The 23589-nt window shown below is 39.8% G+C and overlaps 1 protein-coding gene across 1 annotated transcript in view; it reads left to right on the top strand.

Annotated features, from left to right (window-relative positions):
• Positions 1-23589, top strand: part of corin (corin, serine peptidase) — a 92791-nt gene that overhangs the window by 4829 nt on the left and 64373 nt on the right. The window contains exons 2-4 of the mRNA XM_045721373.2: positions 822-1035; positions 10453-10718; positions 17177-17290. Coding sequence (XP_045577329.2) covers positions 822-1035; positions 10453-10718; positions 17177-17290 — 594 coding nt within the window. The remainder of the gene's footprint in view (positions 1-821; positions 1036-10452; positions 10719-17176; positions 17291-23589) is intronic.

Below are 23589 nucleotides of genomic sequence, written 5' to 3'. Positions count from 1 at the left end.
TCTGGTACTAGACCACAGTTGTCCTGTGTAGGTTAGCGGCAGGACCCTGGGTTTGACTCCTGCTGGCAGTCTCTTTGGATCTAATCATCTGATAAATTAATGGTTTTTATCAACGGTATTATCTATTAGCGTTATGTTCTAACGACTCTCTCTCTCCCCCTCTCTCCTCTCTCTCTCCCCTCCCTCTCCTCTCCCCCCTCTCTGCTCTCTCTCCCCCTCTCTCCTCTCTCCCCCCTTTCTCCTCTCTCTCTCCCCCTCTCTCTCCCTCTCTCCTCTCCCCCTCTCTCCTCTCCCCCTCTCTGCTCTCTCTCTCCCCCTCTCTCTCCCTCTCTCCTCTCCCCCTTTCTCCTCTCTCTCTCCCCCTTTCTCCTCTCTCTCTCCCCCTCTCTGTCCCTCTCTCCTCTCCCCCTTTCTCCTCTCTCTCTCCCCCTTTCTCCTCTCCTCTCTCTCCCCCTCTCTCTTCTCTCTCTCCCTCTCTCCTCTCCCCCTTTCTCCTCTCCTCTCTCTCCTCTCCCCCTTTCTCCTCTCTCTCTCCCCCTCTCTCCTCTCCCCCTTTCTCCTCTCTCTCTCCCCCTTTCTCCTCTCCTCTCTCTCCCCCTCTCTCCTCTCTCTCTCCCTCTCTCCTCTCCCCCTTTCTCCTCTCCTCTCTCTCCTCTCCCCCTTTCTCCTCTCTCTCTCCCCCCTCTCTCCTCTCCCCTTTTCTCCTCTCTCTCCCCCTTTCTCCTCTCCTCTCCCCCTCTCCTCTCTCTCCCCCTCTCTCCTTTCTCTCCCCCTCTCTCCTCTCCTCCCCCCCCCCCCCTCTCTCTCCAACCCCCCTGCAGACTGTGTCCTGATCTCAGAAGCCCAGTGCACCATGCTTCCCTATAACCAGACGTCTCAGTCCCCGGGGCTCGCGGTGGTGAGGTCCTCGGAGGTTGACATGTTCCTTAACTTCTTCTCCTATTTACACCGTCTCGGCTGCTACAGGCACATCATGCTGTTCGGCTGCACGCTTGCACTACCAGAATGCATCGCTCAGCGCCACGGACAACCCAGGTAGGGGATGGGGGGGGGGTAGTGTGTGTGTTGGTACTTCAGCATGCTATTTATTTCTTCATTCATTCCTGTGTTGTTATTTGTATGTTATGTTTTTATTCTAGTAAATAATGAAAGGGGAGGAGTTGAAACAGGAAGTCTTTCCAACAAAAAAAAAAAATGTTGGAACGACAAAGATGTTGGGGTTAAATTTGAAAACATCCCTATTACCCCTATTACCCCTCTCCCCCTCTCCCCCTCTCCCCCTCTCCCCCTCTCCTCCCCCTCTCCCCCTCTCCATTCATATTATTATTACCCCCTCTCCCCCTCTCCCCCTCTCCCCCCTCTCCCCCTCTCCCCCTCTCCATTCATATTATTATTACCCCTCTCCCCCTCTCCCCCCTCTCCCCCTCTCCCCCTCTCCATTCATATTATTATTACCCCTCTCCCCCTCTCCCCCCTCTCCCCCTCTCCCCCTCTCCATTCATATTATTATTACCCCTCTCCCCCTCTCCCCCTCTCCCCCTCTCCCCCCTCTCCATTCATATTATTATTACCCCTCTCCCCCTCTCCCCCTCCTCCCCCTCTCCATTCATATTATTATTACCCATATTCCCCCAACTACTGAGAATTGCATCTGAAAAGGCGTCCATTTCCTAAGTCTGAATCTATATGTCCTTCTATACGTCCTTCTATACGTCCTTCTATACGTCCCTTCTATACGTCCTTCTATACGTCCTTCTATACGTCCTTCTATATGTCCTTCTATACGTCCTTCTATACGTCCTTCTATATGTCCTTCTATACGTCCTTCTATACGTCCTTCTATACGTCCTTCTATACGTCCTTCTATACGTCCTTCTATACGTCCTTCTATACGTCCTTCTATATGTCCTTCTATACGTCCTTCTATACGTCCTTCTATACGTCCTTCTATATGTCCTTCTATACGTCCTTCTATATGTCCTTCTATACGTCCTTCTATACGTCCTTCTATACGTCCTTCTATACGTCCTTCTATACGTCCTTCTATACGTCCTTCTATATGTCCTTCTATACGTCCTTCTATATGTCCTTCTATACGTCCTTCTATACGTCCTTCTATACGTCCTTCTATACGTCCTTCTATATGTCCTTCTATACGTCCTTCTATACGTCCTTCTATACGTCCTTCTATACGTCCTTCTATACGTCCTTCTATACGTCCTTCTATATGTCCTTCTATACGTCCTTCTATACGTCCTTCTATATGTCCTTCTATATGTCCTTCTATACGTCCTTCTATACGTCCTTCTATACGTCCTTCTATACGTCCTTCTATACGTCCTTCTATACGTCCTTCTATATGTCCTTCTATACGTCCTTCTATACGTCCTTCTATACGTCCTTCTATACGTCCTTCTATACGTCCTTCTATACGTCCTTCTATATGTCCTTCTATACGTCCTTCTATACGTCCTTCTATACGTCCTTTCTATACGTCCTTCTATATGTCCTTCTATATCGTCCTTCTATATGTCCTTCTATACGTCCTTCTATACGTCCTTCTATACGTCCTTCTATACGTCCTTCTATACGTCCTTCTATACGTCCTTCTATACGTCCTTCTATATGTCCTTCTATACGTCCTTCTATACGTCCTTCTATACGTCCTTCTATACGTCCTTCTATACGTCCTTCTATACGTCCTTCTATACGTCCTTCTATATGTCCTTCTATACGTCCTTCTATACGTCCTTCTATATGTCCTTCTATACGTCCTTCTATACGTCCTTCTATACGTCCTTCTATACGTCCTTCTATACGTCCTTCTATACGTCCTTCTATACGTCCTTCTATACGTCCTTCTATACGTCCTTCTATACGTCCTTCTATACGTCCTTCTATACGTCCTTCTATACGTCCTTCTATATGTCATTTTGTGGGGTCAGTTTTGGCTGGTCTTAAGCCAGTGCATTTGTCAAAATGTACGCTCCGTTTCCAATTTCGACCTGTACAAGCCCTTGCTTTTCTATTTTTAAAAACGAGGCGCCAGGATTAGTAATTTATCTGTCTTAGATGAGCTTCCGCTGAGGTGGGAGGGTTGGGAATACCTGAGGGGTGTCCTTAAAAAAAAACGTGCCAAAAGTCCCAATTTCAATATGTGCTTTTAAGACCGACCGAAAACCGTTGACTGCAGCAGTGCATGAAGCACACTACCCATAATGCACATAGAAAAGGAGAGATCTTTTTTTTTTTTTTTTTTTGTCCCCTTTTTTAATTGGATTAAACACCAAGCCGACGCCCTCCTCTGAATGAAGACTGTTGTTGCTGTTGTTGTCCTGACCAATGCATTCACAGAGCAGTGAAGACTAAAGGATTTGTGAGAACGATTTGAAGTAAAGCAGCAGAGCTTTATTAACGAACCCAGTGACTGGACATCCCCTTTAACTACGTTATTAACGAACCCAGTGACTGGACATCCCCCTTAACTACGTTATTAACGAACCCAGTGACTGGACATCTCCTTTAACTACGTTATTAACGAACCCAGTGACTGGACATCCCCTTTAACTACGTTATTAACGAACCCAGTGACTGGACATCCCCTTTAACTACGTTATTAACGAACCCAGTGACTGGACATCCCCTTTAACTACGTTATTAACGAACCCAGTGACTGGACATCCCCCTTAACTACGTTATTAACGAACCCAGTGACTGGACATCCCCTTTAACTACGTTATTAACGAACCCAGTGACTGGACATCCCCTTTAACTACGTTATTAACGAACCCAGTGACTGGACATCCCCTTTAACTACGTTATTAACGAACCCAGTGACTGGACATCCCCTTTAACTACGTTATTAACGAACCCAGTGACTGGACATCCCCTTTAACTACGTTATTAATGAACCCAGTGACTGGACATCCCCTTTAACTACGTTATTAACGAACCCAGTGACTGGACATCCCCTTTAACTACGTTATTAACGAACCCAGTGACTGGACATCCCCTTTAACTACGTTATTAACGAACCCAGTGACTGGACATCCCCTTTAACTACGTTATTGTAGCCAACACCTCATACTATTTGGATGTGCGTAGAAACCCTTCCATGTAGAACCATAGAGATGGAACCCCTCCATGTAGAACCATAGAGATGGAACCCCTCCATGTAGAACCATAGAGATGGAACCCCTCCATGTAGAACCATAGAGATGGAACCCCTCCATGTAGAACCATAGAGATGGAACCCCTCCATAGAGATGGAACCCCTCCATAGAGATGGAACCCCTCCATGTAGACTATAGAGATGGAACCCCTCCATGTAGAACCATAGAGATGGAACCCCTCCATAGAGATGGAACCCCTCCATGTAAACCATAGAGATGGAACCCCTCCATGTAAACCATAGAGATGGAACCCCTCCATGTAGAACCATAGAGATGGAACCCCTCCATGTAGAACCATAGAGATGGAACCCCTCCATAGAGATGGAACCCCTCCATGTAAACCATAGAGATGGAACCCCTCCATGTAAACCATAGAGATGGAACCCCTCCATGTAGAACCATAGAGATGGAACCCCTCCATGTAGAACCATAGAGATGGAACCCCTCCATAGAGATGGAACCCCTCCATAGAGATGGAACCCCTCCATGTAGAACCATAGAGATGGAACCCCTCCATGTAAACCATAGAGATGGAACCCCTCCATGTAGAACCATAGAGATGGAACCCCTCCATAGAGATGGAACCCCTCCATGTAAACCATAGAGATGGAACCCCTCCATAGAGATGGAACCCCTCCATAGAGATGGAACCCCTCCATAGAGATGGAACCCCTCCATAGAGATGGAACCCCTCCATAGAGATGGAACCCCTCCATGTAGAACCATAGAGATGGAACCCCTCCATGTAGAACCATAGAGATGGAACCCCTCCATGTAGAACCATAGAGATGGAACCCCTCCATAGAGATGGACTGGGAGATGGAACCCCTCCATAGAGATGGACTGGGAGATGGAACCCCTCCATAGAGATGGACTGGGAGATGGAACCCCTCCATAGAGATGGACTGGGAGATGGAACCCCTCCATAGAGATGGAACCCCTCCATAGAGATGGACTGGGAGATGGAACCCCTCCATAGAGATGGACTGGGAGATGGAACCCCTCTATAGAGATGGACTGGGAGATGGAACCCCTCCATAGAGATGGACTGGGAGATGGAACCCCTCCATAGAGATGGACTGGGAGATGGAACCCCTCCATAGAGATGGACTGGGAGATGGAACCCCTCCATAGAGATGGACTGGGAGATGGAACCCCTCCATAGAGATGGAACCCCTCCATAGAGATGGAACCCCTCCATAGAGATGGAACCCCTCCATAGAGATGGAACCCCTCCATAGAGATGGACTGGGAGATGGACTGGGAGATGGAACCCCTCCATAGAGATGGACTGGGAGATGGAACCCCTCCATAGAGATGGAACCCCTCCATAGAGATGGACTGGGAGATGGACTGGGAGATGGACTGGGAGATGGACTGGGAGATGGACTGGGAGATGGACTGGGAGATGGACTGGGAGATGGACTGGGAGATGGACTGGGAGATGGAGATGGGAGATGGAGATGGGAGATGGACTGGGAGATGGACTGGGAGATGACATGGTCCGGTGATATGAAGTTATATTCCTGTATGTTTGTTTGATGAACAACAACAGGTAAAAGCCGTTACAGTAGGCTAGGTTTACCCTGCTCTGGTGACAGCTGGTTCCACAGCGATGTGTCTGTCGTGCATTAGCCAAGGAGCCTGTCCATAACGGCTTTCTAAATGCTCTATTGGTGAGGCTTTTGCATTATTCACAAAGCAATGCTCCATTCGGCTTGTATCCATCCCCAAAGAGCTGTTACCAAAGACCTGCTCCTCCAAACACCTTATTATTCAGTCCTATAATACAGTAGTCCTGGACTATATGTTATTATTCAGTCCTATAATACAGTAGTCCTGGACTAGATGTTATTATTCAGTCCTATAATACAGTAGTCCTGGACTAGATGTTATTATTCAGTCCTATAATACAGTAGTCCTGGACTATATGTTATTATTCAGTCCTATAATACAGTAGTCCTGGACTAGATGTTATTATTCAGTCCTATAATACAGTAGTCCTGGACTAGATGTTATTATTCAGTCCTATAATACAGTAGTCCTGGACTATATGTTATTATTCAGTCCTATAATACAGTAGTCCTGGTCTATGTTATTATTCAGTCCTATAATACAGTAGTCCTGGACTAGATGTTATTATTCAGTCCTATAATACAGTAGTCCTGGACTATATGTTATTATTCAGTCCTATAATACAGTAGTCCTGGACTATATGTTATTATTCAGTCCTATAATACAGTAGTCCTGGACTATATGTTATTATTCAGTCCTATAATACAGTAGTCCTGGACTAGATGTTATTATTCAGTCCTATAATACAGTAGTCCTGGACTAGATGTTATTATTCAGTCCTATAATACAGTATCAACAGTAGTCCTGGACTATATGTTATTATTCAGTCCTATAATACAGTAGTCCTGGACTAGATGTTATTATTCAGTCCTATAATACAGTAGTCCTGGTCTATATGTTATTATTCAGTCCTATAATACAGTAGTCCTGGACTAGATGTTATTATTCAGTCCTATAATACAGTAGTCCTGGACTATATGTTATTATTCAGTCCTATAATACAGTAGTCCTGGACTATATGTTATTATTCAGTCCTATAATACAGTAGTCCTGGACTAGATGTTATTATTCAGTCCTATAATACAGTAGTCCTGGACTAGATGTTATTATTCAGTCCTATAATACAGTAGTCCTGGACTAGATGTTATTATTCAGTCCTATAATACAGTAGTCCTGGACTAGATGTTATTATTCAGTCCTATAATACAGTAGTCCTGGACTAGATGTTATTATTCAGTCCTATAATACAGTAGTCCTGGACTATATGTTATTATTCAGTCCTATAATACAGTAGTCCTGGACTAGATGTTATTATTCAGTCCTATAATACAGTAGTCCTGGACTATATGTTATTATTCAGTCCTATAATACAGTAGTCCTGGACTATATGTTATTATTCAGTCCTATAATACAGTAGTCCTGGACTAGATGTTATTATTCAGTCCTATAATACAGTAGTCCTGGACTATATGTTATTATTCAGTCCTATAATACAGTAGTCCTGGACTAGATGTTATTATTCAGTCCTATAATACAGTAGTCCTGGACTAGATGTTATTATTCAGTCCTATAATACAGTAGTCCTGGACTATATGTTATTATTCAGTCCTATAATACAGTAGTCCTGGACTAGATGTTATTATTCAGTCCTATAATACAGTAGTCCTGGACTATATGTTATTATTCAGTCCTATAATACAGTAGTCCTGGACTAGATGTTATTATTCAGTCCTATAATACAGTAGTCCTGGACTAGATGTTATTATTCAGTCCTATAATACAGTAGTCCTGGACTATATGTTATTATTCAGTCCTATAATTCAGTATCAACAGTAATATATTTTTTATTATCCAAACTTGCTATTGAGTAAACATTGGATGTTTTAAATATATATGTTTTAAAAAATATGTTTTTTTTTTTACTGTTGCTATCATTCGTTACTGTAGTTTATGCTATTTAATAAACTATCAATCCACAGTGGACCAGGACTAGAATATTCCACGGCCCAAATTAGAGTTGATGACAAGTCAGAAAACCTTCTTCACTAACCTAGGGAACTTTGAGACCACCACAGTATTAAACCATGGAACACCTTGATTGGCCAGTGAGTGGCCAATCCCTCGTCACAGCGACAACTTACTTATTCATCAAAACCCCTTTTCGCTCCACCGCCAACTATTGCGCTCATAATACCGGCTGTGAAAATAGCAACAATATTTCTGCCCCCCCCCCCCCCCCCCCCATCCTCTTCTGCAAACCACTGGAAACACAGGACAACAGGAGAGGATATGTTTTAAAGTACTGGACAGCTTTTGTGACATCAAATGGACTTTGGTGGTCGAGATGTGTTGGTATCTGTACTGATGGTGCAAAAGCCATGACAGGGAGACATAGTGGAGTGGTAACGCGCCTGCAAGCAGTTGCTCCCGACGCCACTTGGGTCCACTGCAGCATCCGCCGAGAGGCTCTCGCTGCCAAGGGAATGCCTGACAGCCTGAAAGACGTTTTGGACACTACAGTGAAAATGGTTAACTTTGTTAAAACTTCTTTCAGGATTGGTGGGTCCCCAGCGGGATGGTTGTGCTAACGTAGGCTAATGCGATTAGCATGAGGTTGTAAGTAACAAGAACATTTCCCAGGACATACAGTTGAAGTTGGAGTCATTAAAACTCGTTTTTTTTCAACCACTCCACAAATTTCTTGTTAAAATACAACCTTTATACAGGGCATTCGGAAAGTATTCAGACCCCTTGACTTCCACATTTTGTTATTTTACAGCCTTATTCTAAAATGGATTCAATTAAACGTTTTTCCTCATCAACCTACACACAATACCCCATAATGACATCACAATACCCCATAATGACATCACAATACACCATAATGACATCACAATACACCATAATGACATCACAATACCCCATAATGACTTCACAATACACCATAATGACATCACAATACACCATAATGACATCACAATACACCATAATGACATCACAATACCCCATAATGACATCACAATACACCATAATGACATCACAATACACCATAATGACATCACAATACACCATAATGACATCACAATACCCCATAATGACAAAGTGAAAAACTGTTTTTAGACATTTAGACCCCACTATTTACCAAGAGAGTTTTCATATCTATATTTTTCGTAGCTGTCTATTTACCACCACAAACCGATGCTGGGCACTAAGACCAGACTCAACTAGCTCTATAAGGCCATAAGTAAAACAAGAAAATGCTCATCCAGAGGCGGCGCTCCTAGTGGCCGGGAACTTTAATGCAGGGAAACTTACATCCGTTTGACCTAATTTCAACTAGCAGGTCACATGTGCAACCAGAGGGGGAAAATAACTCTGGACCACCTTTACTCAACACACAGAGACGCGTACAAAGCTCTCCCTCGCCCTCCATTTGGCAAATCTGACCATAATTCTATCCTCCTGATTCCTGCTTACAAGCAAAAACTAAAGCAGGAAGTACCAGTGACTCGCTCAATACGGAAGTGGTCAGATGATGCGGATGCTAAGCTACAGGACTGTTTTGCTGCACAGACTGGAACATGTTCCGGGATTCATCCAATGGCATTGAGTAGTACACCACATCAGTCACTGGCTTCATCAATAAGTGCATCGATGACGTCGTCCCCACAGGGACCTTACGTACATTCCCCAGGCAGCATCTGCACTGAGCTAAAGGGTAGAGCTGCCGCTTTCAAGGAGCGGGACTCGAACCCGGACGCTTATAAGAAATCCCGCTATGCCCTCTGATGAACCATCAAACAGGCAAAGTGTCAATACAGGACTAAGATTGAATCCTACTACACCGGCTCTGAGAACTTGCAAACTATTACGGACTACAAAGGGAAGGACAGCCATGAGCTGCCCAGTGACACGAGCCTACCAGACGAGCTAAATTACTTCTGTGCTTGCTTCGAGGCAAGCAACACTGAAGCATGCATGAGAGCACCAGCTGTTCCGGACAACTGTGTGATCACGCTCCCCGCAGCCGATGTGAGCAAGACCTTTTAAACAGGTCAACATTCACAAGGCCGCGGGGCCAGGCGGATTACCAGGACGTGCACGCCAAGCATGCGCTGACCAACTGGCAAGCGTCTTCTCTGACATTTTCATTGCAGATTATTCAAATAAATACACCTGATCAGCAGTCAAGGGGTAGAGGAGTGATTTCCCTTAGACATCTTTGTCCAAATTTAAAAAAAACCTTCGCCTGCTTTTTAAAGCTATTGCTAATTTTTCTTTGCTTAATTAATCACAAAAGGGGAACGCTATTCCATAGACAAATGGCTGTATAGAAAAACATGCTCCTCGAAGTACTGTTTACTCTTGGGATTTCACAAGACATATCACTAGCTCTGGTATTGTAACTGTGTTGGTTATAGACCATATCAATGTGTTTTTTTTTTTCTTCATGTAACCTGGGGCACGATCATTTTAAGTGATATCCTCTGGGTCCACATTGTACAATTTGTTGTATATATATATATATATATTCAATTCAATTAAAATGCGTTTGGTTGGCTAAATTACAGCCTTATATGTTAAAATAACTCCTTATATGGTCCTATAAAGTCAGCGCCATATTTTGTAAGGATACAATACTGCAGCTGATTAATATATCTCTCCTTTTCTCTCTTTTTCTATTCTCTCTCTCTCTCCTCTCTAGACGTGTAGTCCTACCCTGTCAATCTTTCTGTGAGTCAGCCAGAGAGGGCTGTGAACCAGTCCTCCAGCTCTTCAACGCGTCATGGCCTGACTTCCTGCGATGTTCCCAGTTCACCAACAACACTTCCGGGTTGCCAGGGTTGTCGTCCATGGCAGTGCAAGCCGAGTCAGGGGTCAGCCCAGGTACAGGGGTTAAGGCCACGCTCCTCAGCCTCAACTCCATCCCTTCCAGCTGCTACTCTCCCAGACAGGTCAAAGGCAAACCATGTGAGAACATGCTCGTTCACTATAGACACTATATACTCACTATACACACTATAGACACTATACACACTATACACACTATATATACTCACTATATACTCACTATATATACACTATAGACACTATATACTCACAATATACACACTATACACACTATATACTCACTATATACACTATATACTCACTATATACACTATATACTCACTATATACACTATATACTCACTATATACACTATATAGACTATATACTCACAATATACACTATATACACACTATACACACTATATACACTATATACTCACTATATACACATTATATACACTATATACACATTATATACACACTATACACACTATATATACTCACTATATACACTATATATACACTATAGACACACTATATACGCACTATATACACTATATACACACTATACACACACTATATACACACTATACTCACTATATACACACTATACACACTATATACTCACTATATACACTATATATACACTATATACACTATATACTCACTATATACACTATATACACTATATACTCACTATATACACTATATACACTATATACTCACAATATACACTATATACACACTATACACACTATATACACTATATATACTCACTATATACACTATATATACACTATAGACACACTATATACACTATATACACACTATATACACACTATACACTATATACTCACTATATACACACTATACACACTATATACTCACTATATACACACTATACACACTATAGACACATTATATACACTATATACACACTATACACACTATATATACTCACTATACACACTATACACACGCTATACACACTATATACTCACTATATACTCACAATATACACTATATACTCACAATATACACACTATACACACTATACACACACTATACACACTATATACACACTATACACACTATACACACACTATATACAAACTACACACACTATATACTCACTATATACACACTATACACACTATATACACACTATACACACTATATACTCACTATATACACACTATACACACTATATACTCACTATATACACACTATAAAAACTATATACACACTATACACACTATAGACACACTATAAACACTATATACTCACTATATACACACTATACACACTATACACACTATATACTCACTATATACACACTATATACTCACTATATACACACTATACACACTATATACACACTATACACACTATACACACACTATATACACTATATACTCACTATATACACACTATACTCACTATATACACACTATACACACTATATACACACTATATACTCACTATATACACACTATACACAAACTATATACAAACTATATACACACTATAGACACACTATAGACACACTATAGACACACTATAGACACACTATATACACTATATACACACTATACACACACTATATACACACTATATACACACTATATACACACTATATACACTATATAAACACTATATACACTATATACACACTATATACACACTATACACACTATACACACACTATATACACTATATACACACTATACACACTATATACACACTATAGACACACTATACACACTATATACACACTATATACTCACTATTGACACTATAGACACTATATACACACTATAGACACACTATACACACACTATATACACACTATATACACTATACACACTATAGACACACTATATACACACTATATACACACTATATACACTATACACACACTATATACACTATACACACTATAGACACACTATACACACTATAGACACACTATAGACACACTATAGACACACTATATACACACTATATACACAGTATACACACTATATACACACTATATACACACTATATACACACTATATACACACTATATACACTATATATACACACTATATACACTATAGACACTATAGACACTATATACCCTATATACACACTATATATACACACTATATACACACTATATAAACTATATACACACTATATACTCACTATTGACACTATAGACACACTATAGACACACTATATACACACTATATACACTATATACACACTATATACACACTATATACATACTATATAAACACTATAGACAAACTATAGACACACTATATACTCACTATATACTCACTATATACTCACTATACACTATATACACACTATATACTTACTAGACACACTATATACACACTATATATAGACTTTACACACTATATACACACTATATACACACTATATACACTATAGACACACTATATACACACTATACACACTTTACACACTATATACACACTATATACACTATAGACACACTATACACACTATATACACACTATATACACTATAGACACACTATATACACACTATATACACACTATATACACACTATAGACACACTATATACACACTATATACACACTATATATACACTATAGACACTATATACACTATATACACACTATATACACACTCACTCGACTCTATACACACTAGACTATTTATACACACTATATACACACTAGACTATATATACACACTATATACACACTTGACTATATACACACTATATACACACTTGACTATATACACACTATATACACACTATATAAACACTAGACTATATATACACACTATATACACACTATATACACACTAGACTATATATACACACTATATACACACTTGACTATATACACACTATATACACACTGGACTACACACTAGACTATATATACACACTATATACACACTTGACTATATACACACTATATACACACAATATACACACTAGACTATATATACACACTAGACTATATATACACACTAGACTATATATACACACTATATATACACTAGACTATATACACACTATATACACACTAGACTATATATACACACTATATACACACTATATACACACTAGACTATATATACACACTATATACACACTATATACACACTAGACTATATATACACACTATATACACACTATATACACACTTGACTATATACACACTATATACACACTAGACTATATATACACACTATATACACACTATATACACACTAGACTATATACACACTATATACACACTAGACTATATATACACACTAGACTATGTATACACACTATATACACACTATATACACACTATATACACACTATAGCTACACTATATACACTATATACACACTCGACTATATATACACACTATATACACACTAGACTATATATACACACTATATACACACTAGACTATATAGACACTAGACTATATATACACACTAGACTATATATACACACTATATACACACTATATAAACACTATATACACACTATAGCTACACTATATACACTATATACACACTCGACTATATATACACACTATATACACACTAGACTATATATACACACTATATACACACTATATACACACTAGACTATATGTACACACTATATACACACTAGACTATATACACACTATATACACACTATATACACACTAGACTATATACACACTATATACACACTAGACTATATATACACACTATATACACACTAGACTATATACACACTAGACTATATATACACACTATATACACACTAGACTATATACACACTATACTATATATACACACTATATACACACTAGACTATATATACACACTATATACACACTATATACACACTAGACTATATATACACACTATATACACACTATATACACACTAGACTATATACACACTATATACACACTATATACACACTAGACTATATACACACTATATACACACTAGACTATATATACACACTTTATACACACTATATACACACTAGACTATATACACACTATATACACAGTAGACTATATATACACTCTATATACACACTAGACTATATACACACTAGACTATATATACACACTATATACACACTATATACACACTAGACTATATATACACACTATATACACACTATATACACACTAGACTATATACACACTAGACTATATATACACACTATATACACACTAGACTATATATACACACTATATACACACTATATACACACTAGACTATAAATACACACTAGACAATATACACACACTATATACACACTATATACACACTATATACACACAATAGACACACTATATACACAGTAGACTATATATACACTCTATATACACACTAGACTATATATACACACTATATACACACTATATACACACTAGACTATATATACACACTATATACACACTATATACACACTAGACTATATACACACTAGACTATATATACACACTATATACACACTAGACTATATGTACACACTATATACACACTAGACTATATACACACTATATACACACTATATACACACTATATACACACTAGACTATATACACACTATATACACACTAGACTATATATACACACTATATACACACTAGACTATATACACACTAGACTATATATACACACTATATACACACTAGACTATATACACACTATACTATATATACACACTATATACACACTAGACTATATATACACACTATATACACACTATATACACACTAGACTATATATACACACTATATACACACTATATACACACTAGACTATATACACACTATATACACACTATATACACACTATATACACACTAGACTATATACACACTATATACACACTAGACTATATATACACACTTTATACACACTATATACACACTAGACTATATACACACTATATACACAGTAGACTATATATACACTCTATATACACACTAGACTATATACACACTAGACTATATATACACACTATATACACACTATATACACACTAGACTATATATACACACTATATACACACTATATACACACTAGACTATATACACACTAGACTATATATACACACTATATACACACTAGACTATATATACACACTATATACACACTATATACACACTAGACTATAAATACACACTAGACAATATACACACACTATATACACACTATATACACACTATATACACACAATAGACACACTATATACACAGTAGACTATATATACACTCTATATACACACTAGACTATATACACACTAGACTATATATACACACTATATACACACTATATACACACTAGACTATATATACACACTATATACACACTATATACACACTAGACTATATACACACTAGACTATATATACACACTATATACACACTAGACTATATATACACACTATATACACACTAGACTATATACACACTAGACTATATACACACTATATACACACTAGACAATATACACACACTATATACACACTATACACACAATAGACACACTATATACACACTATATACACACAATAGACTATAAATACACACTAGACAATATACACACACTATATACACACTATATACACACAATAGACACACTATATACACACTATATACACACAATAGACACACTATATACACACTATATACACACTAGACTATAAATACACACTAGACAATATACACACACTATATACACACTATATACACACTATATACACACTATATACACACAATAGACACACTATATACACACTATATACACACACTAGACTATACATACACACTATATACACACAATAGACTATACATACACACTATATACACCTTATATACACACAATAGACTATACATACACTCTATATACACACTATATACACACAATAGACTATACATACACACTATATACACACTATATACACACTATATACACACTATATACACACTATATACACACTATATACACACAATAGACTATACATACACACTATATACACACTATATACACACTAGACTATATATACACACTATATACACACTATATACACACTAGACTATATACACACTAGACTATATATACACACTATATACACACTAGACTATATATACACACTATATACACACTATATACACACTAGACTATAAATACACACTAGACAATATACACACACTATATACACACTATATACACACTATATACACACAATAGACACACTATATACACACTATAGACACACAATAGACTATACATACACACTATATACACACTATATACACACTAGACTATAAATACACACTAGACAATATACACACACTATATACACACTATATACACACTATATACACACAATAGACACACTATATACACACTATATACACACAATAGACTATACATACACACTATATACACACTATATACACACTATAGACTATACATACACACTATATACACACTATATACACACTATAGACTATATACACACTACATAACATACTATATACACTTTCTGTATTTAGTGCTAACTGTTGTTTTGTTGGTCTGTTCTGCAGCTGTCTGTGGAGGACACGACCACTTCCTGTGTGTGACTGGACTATGTATCCCCAGGAAACTGGTTTGTAACAGATATAATGACTGTGATGACTGGAGCGACGAGGCAGAGTGCGGTAAGCACACAAACAGACACATGGACAGGCATACACACCCTGGTATCTCCTATTGCTGGTAGATAGTAGAACACACCCTGGTATCTCCTATTGTTGGTAGATAGTAGAACACACCCTGGTATCTCCTATTGTTGGTAGATAGTAGAACACACCCTGGTATCTCCTATTGCTGGTAGACAGTAGAACACACCCTGGTATCTCCTATTGCTGGTAGATAGTAGAACACACCCTGGTATCTCCTATTGTTGGTAGATAGTAGAACACACCCTGGTATCTCCTATTGTTGGTAGATAGTAGAACACACCCTGGTATCTCCTATTGTTGGTAGATAGTAGAACACACCCTGGTCTCTCCTATTGCTGGTAGATAGATAGTAGAACACACCCTGGTATCTCCTATTGCTGGTAGATAGTAGAACACACCCTGGTATCTCCTATTGTTGGTAGACAGATAGTAGAACACACCCTGGTATCTCCTATTGCTGGTAGATAGTAGAACACACCCTGGTATCTCCTATTGTTGGTAGATAGTAGAACACACCCTGGTCTCTCCTATTGTTGGTAGATAGTAGAACACACCCTGGTATCTCCTATTGTTGGTAGATAGTAGAACACACCCTGGTATCTCCTATTGTTGGTAGATAGTAGAACACACCCTGGTCTCTCCTATTGTTGGTAGATAGTAGAACACACCCTGGTATCTCCTATTGTTGGTAGATAGTAGAACACACCCTGGTCTCTCCTATTGTTGGTAGATAGTAGAACACACCCTGGTATCTCCTATTGTTGGTAGATAGTAGAACACACCCTGGTATCTCCTATTGTTGGTAGATAGTAGAACACACCCTGGTATCTCCTATTGCTGGTAGATAGTAGAACACACCCTGGTATCTCCTATTGTTGGTAGATAGTAGAACACACCCTGGTATCTCCTATTGTTGGTAGACAGATAGTAGAACACACCCTGGTCTCTCCTATTGTTGGTAGATAGTAGAACACACCCTGGTATCTCCTATTGCTGGTAGATAGTAGAACACACCCTGGTATCTCCTATTGTTGGTAGATAGTAGAACACACCCTGGTATCTCCTATTGTTGGTAGATAGTAGAACACACCCTGGTATCTCCTATTGTTGGTAGATAGTAGAACACACCCTGGTCTCTCCTATTGTTGGTAGATAGTAGAACACACCCTGGTATCTCCTATTGTTGGTAGATAGTAGAACACACCCTGGTATCTCCTATTGTTGGTAGATAGTAGAACACACCCTGGTATCTCCTATTGCTGGTAGATAGTAGAACACACCCTGGTATCTCCTATTGTTGGTAGATAGTAGAACACACCCTGGTATCTCCTATTGTTGGTAGATAGTAGAACACACCCTGGTCTCTCCTATTGCTGGTAGATAGTAGAACACACCCTGGTCTCTCCTATTGTTGGTAGATAGTAGAACACACCCTGGTCTCTCCTATTGTTGGTAGATAGTAGAACACACCCTGGTATCTCCTATTGTTGGTAGATAGTAGAACACACCCTGGTATCTCCTATTGTTGGTAGATAGTAGAACACACCCTGGTCTCTCCTATTGCTGGTAGATAGTAGAACACACCCTGGTATCTCCTATTGTTGGTAGATAGTAGAACACACCCTGGTATCTCCTATTGTTGGTAGATAGTAGAACACACCCTGGTATCTCCTATTGTTGGTAGATAGTAGAACACACCCTGGTATCTCCTATTGTTGGTAGATAGTAGAACACACCCTGGTATCTCCTATTGTTGGTAGATAGTAGAACACACCCTGGTATCTCCTATTGCTGGTAGATAGTAGAACACACCCTGGTATCTCCTATTGTTGGTAGATAGTAGAACACACCCTGGTCTCTCCTATTGTTGGTAGATAGTAGAACACACCCTGGTATCTCCTATTGTTGGTAGATAGTAGAACACACCCTGGTCTCTCCTATTGTTGGTAGATAGTAGAACACACCCTGGTCTCTCCTATTGCTGGTAGATAGTAGAACACACCCTGGTCTCTCCTATTGTTGGTAGATAGTAGAACACACCCTGGTATCTCCTATTGTTGGTAGATAGTAGAACACACCCTGGTATCTCCTATTGTTGGTAGATAGTAGAACACACCCTGGTATCTCCTATTGTTGGTAGATAGTAGAACACACCCTGGTCTCTCCTATTGTTGGTAGATAGTAGAACACACCCTGGTGTCTCCTATTGCTGGTAGATAGTAGAACACACCCTGGTCTCTCCTATTGTTGGTAGATAGTAGAACACACCCTGGTATCTCCTATTGTTGGTAGATAGTAGAACACACCCTGGTATCTCCTATTGTTGGTAGATAGTAGAACACACCCTGGTATCTCCTATTGTTGGTAGATAGTAGAACACACCCTGGTATCTCCTATTGTTGGTAGATAGATAGTAGAACACACCCTGGTATCTCCTATTGTTGGTAGATAGATAGTAGAACACACCCTGGTATCTCCTATTGTTGGTAGATAGTAGAACACACCCTGGTCTCTCCTATTGCTGGTAGATAGTAGAACACACCCTGGTCTCTCCTATTGCTGGTAGATAGTAGAACACACCCTGGTATCTCCTATTGTTGGTAGATAGTAGAACACACCCTGGTATCTCCTATTGCTGGTAGATAGTAGAACACACCCTGGTCTCTCCTATTGCTGGTAGATAGTAGAACACACCCTGGTATCTCCTATTGTTGGTAGATAGTAGAACACACCCTGGTATCTCCTATTGTTGGTAGATAGTAGAACACACCCTGGTATCTCCTATTGCTGGTAGATAGTAGAACACACCCTGGTCTCTCCTATTGCTGGTAGATAGTAGAACACACCCTGGTATCTCCTATTGCTGGTAGATAGATAGTAGAACACACCCTGGTATCTCCTATTGTTGGTAGATAGTAGAACACACCCTGGTATCTCCTATTGTTGGTAGATAGTAGAACACACCCTGGTATCTCCTATTGTTGGTAGATAGTAGAACACACCCTGGTATCTCCTATTGTTGGTAGATAGTAGAACACACCCTGGTATCTCCTATTGCTGGTAGATAGTAGAACACACCCTGGTATCTCCTATTGTTGGTAGATAGTAGAACACACCCTGGTCTCTCCTATTGTTGGTAGATAGTAGAACACACCCTGGTCTCTCCTATTGCTGGTAGATAGTAGAACACACCCTGGTATCTCCTATTGTTGGTAGATAGTAGAACACACCCTGGTCTCTCCTATTGCTGGTAGATAGTAGAACACACCCTGGTCTCTCCTATTGTTGGTAGATAGTAGAACACACCCTGGTATCTCCTATTGTTGGTAGATAGTAGAACACACCCTGGTCTCTCCTATTGCTGGTAGATAGTAGAACACACCCTGGTCTCTCCTATTGTTGGTAGATAGTAGAACACACCCTGGTATCTCCTATTGTTGGTAGATAGTAGAACACACCCTGGTATCTCCTATTGTTGGTAGATAGTAGAACACACCCTGGTATCTCCTATTGTTGGTAGATAGTAGAACACACCCTGGTATCTCCTATTGTTGGTAGATAGTAGAACACACCCTGGTCTCTCCTATTGTTGGTAGATAGTAGAACACACCCTGGTCTCTCCTATTGTTGGTAGATAGTAGAACACACCCTGGTCTCTCCTATTGCTGGTAGATAGTAGAACACACCCTGGTATCTCCTATTGCTGGTAGATAGTAGAACACACCCTGGTCTCTCCTATTGTTGGTAGATAGTAGAACACACCCTGGTATCTCCTATTGTTGGTAGATAGTAGAACACACCCTGGTATCTCCTATTGTTGGTAGATAGTAGAACACACCCTGGTATCTCCTATTGCTGGTAGATAGTAGAACACACCCTGGTCTCTCCTATTGCTGGTAGATAGTAGAACACACCCTGGTATCTCCTATTGTTGGTAGATAGTAGAACACACCCTGGTATCTCCTATTGTTGGTAGATAGATAGTAGAACACACCCTGGTATCTCCTATTGTTGGTAGATAGTAGAACACACCCTGGTATCTCCTATTGCTGGTAGATAGTAGAACACACCCTGGTCTCTCCTATTGCTGGTAGATAGTAGAACACACCCTGGTATCTCCTATTGCTGGTAGATAGATAGTAGAACACACCCTGGTATCTCCTATTGTTGGTAGATAGTAGAACAAACCCTGGTATCTCCTATTGTTGGTAGATAGTAGAACACACCCTGGTATCTCCTATTGTTGGTAGATAGATAGTAGAACACACCCTGGTCTCTCCTATTGTTGGTAGATAGTAGAACACACCCTGGTATCTCCTATTGTTGGTAGATAGATAGTAGAACACACCCTGGTATCTCCTATTGTTGGTAGATAGTAGAACACACCCTGGTATCTCCTATTGCTGGTAGATAGTAGAACACACCCTGGTCTCTCCTATTGCTGGTAGATAGTAGAACACACCCTGGTATCTCCTATTGCTGGTAGATAGATAGTAGAACACACCCTGGTATCTCCTATTGTTGGTAGATAGTAGAACACACCCTGGTATCTCCTATTGTTGGTAGATAGTAGAACACACCCTGGTATCTCCTATTGTTGGTAGATAGATAGTAGAACACACCCTGGTCTCTCCTATTGTTGGTAGATAGTAGAACACACTCTGGTATCTCCTATTGCTGGTAGATAGTAGAACACACCCTGGTATCTCCTATTGTTGGTAGATAGTAGAACACACCCTGGTCTCTCCTATTGTTGGTAGATAGTAGAACACACCCTGGTCTCTCCTATTGCTGGTAGATAGTAGAACACACCCTGGTCTCTCCTATTGTTGGTAGATAGTAGAACACACCCTGGTATCTCCTATTGCTGGTAGATAGTAGAACACACCCTGGTATCTCCTATTGTTGGTAGATAGTAGAACACACCCTGGTATCTCCTATTGTTGGTAGATAGTAGAACACACCCTGGTCTCTCCTATTGTTGGTAGATAGTAGAACACACCCTGGTATCTCCTATTGTTGGTAGATAGTAGAACACACCCTGGTCTCTCCTATTGTTGGTAGATAGTAGAACACACCCTGGTATCTCCTATTGTTGGTAGATAGTAGAACACACCCTGGTATCTCCTATTGTTGGTAGATAGTAGAACACACCCTGGTATCTCCTATTGTTGGTAGATAGTAGAACACACCCTGGTATCTCCTATTGTTGGTAGATAGTAGAACACACCCTGGTATCTCCTATTGTTGGTAGATAGTAGAACACACCCTGGTATCTCCTATTGTTGGTAGATAGTAGAACACACCCTGGTATCTCCTATTGTTGGTAGATAGTAGAACACACCCTGGTATCTCCTATTGTTGGTAGATAGTAGAACACACCCTGGTATCTCCTATTGTTGGTAGATAGTAGAACACACCCTGGTCTCTCCTATTGTTGGTAGATAGTAGAACACACCCTGGTATCTCCTATTGTTGGTAGATAGTAGAACACACCCTGGTCTCTCCTATTGCTGGTAGATAGTAGAACACACCCTGGTATCTCCTATTGTTGGTAGATAGTAGAACACACCCTGGTATCTCCTATTGTTGGTAGATAGTAGAACACACCCTGGTATCTCCTATTGTTGGTAGATAGTAGAACACACCCTGGTATCTCCTATTGTTGGTAGATAGTAGAACACACCCTGGTATCTCCTATTGCTGGTAGATAGTAGAACACACCCTGGTCTCTCCTATTGCTGGTAGATAGTAGAACACACCCTGGTATCTCCTATTGTTGGTAGATAGTAGAACACACCCTGGTATCTCCTATTGTTGGTAGATAGTAGAACACACCCTGGTATCTCCTATTGCTGGTAGATAGTAGAACACACCCTGGTCTCTCCTATTGCTGGTAGATAGTAGAACACACCCTGGTATCTCCTATTGCTGGTAGATAGATAGTAGAACACACCCTGGTATCTCCTATTGTTGGTAGATAGTAGAACACACCCTGGTATCTCCTATTGTTGGTAGATAGTAGAACACACCCTGGTCTCTCCTATTGTTGGTAGATAGTAGAACACACCCTGGTCTCTCCTATTGTTGGTAGATAGTAGAACACACCCTGGTATCTCCTATTGTTGGTAGATAGTAGAACACACCCTGGTCTCTCCTATTGTTGGTAGATAGTAGAACACACCCTGGTATCTCCTATTGTTGGTAGATAGTAGAACACACCCTGGTATCTCCTATTGTTGGTAGATAGTAGAACACACCCTGGTATCTCCTAT

Source organism: Salmo salar, chromosome 07 (assembly GCF_965601325.2).
Source record: "Salmo salar chromosome 07, fSalSal1, whole genome shotgun sequence".
Classification (NCBI taxonomy): Eukaryota; Metazoa; Chordata; class Actinopteri; order Salmoniformes; family Salmonidae; genus Salmo; species Salmo salar.
The sequence above is the reverse complement of the archived record's forward strand: the minus strand, read 5'-3'. Positions and strand labels throughout refer to the sequence as shown.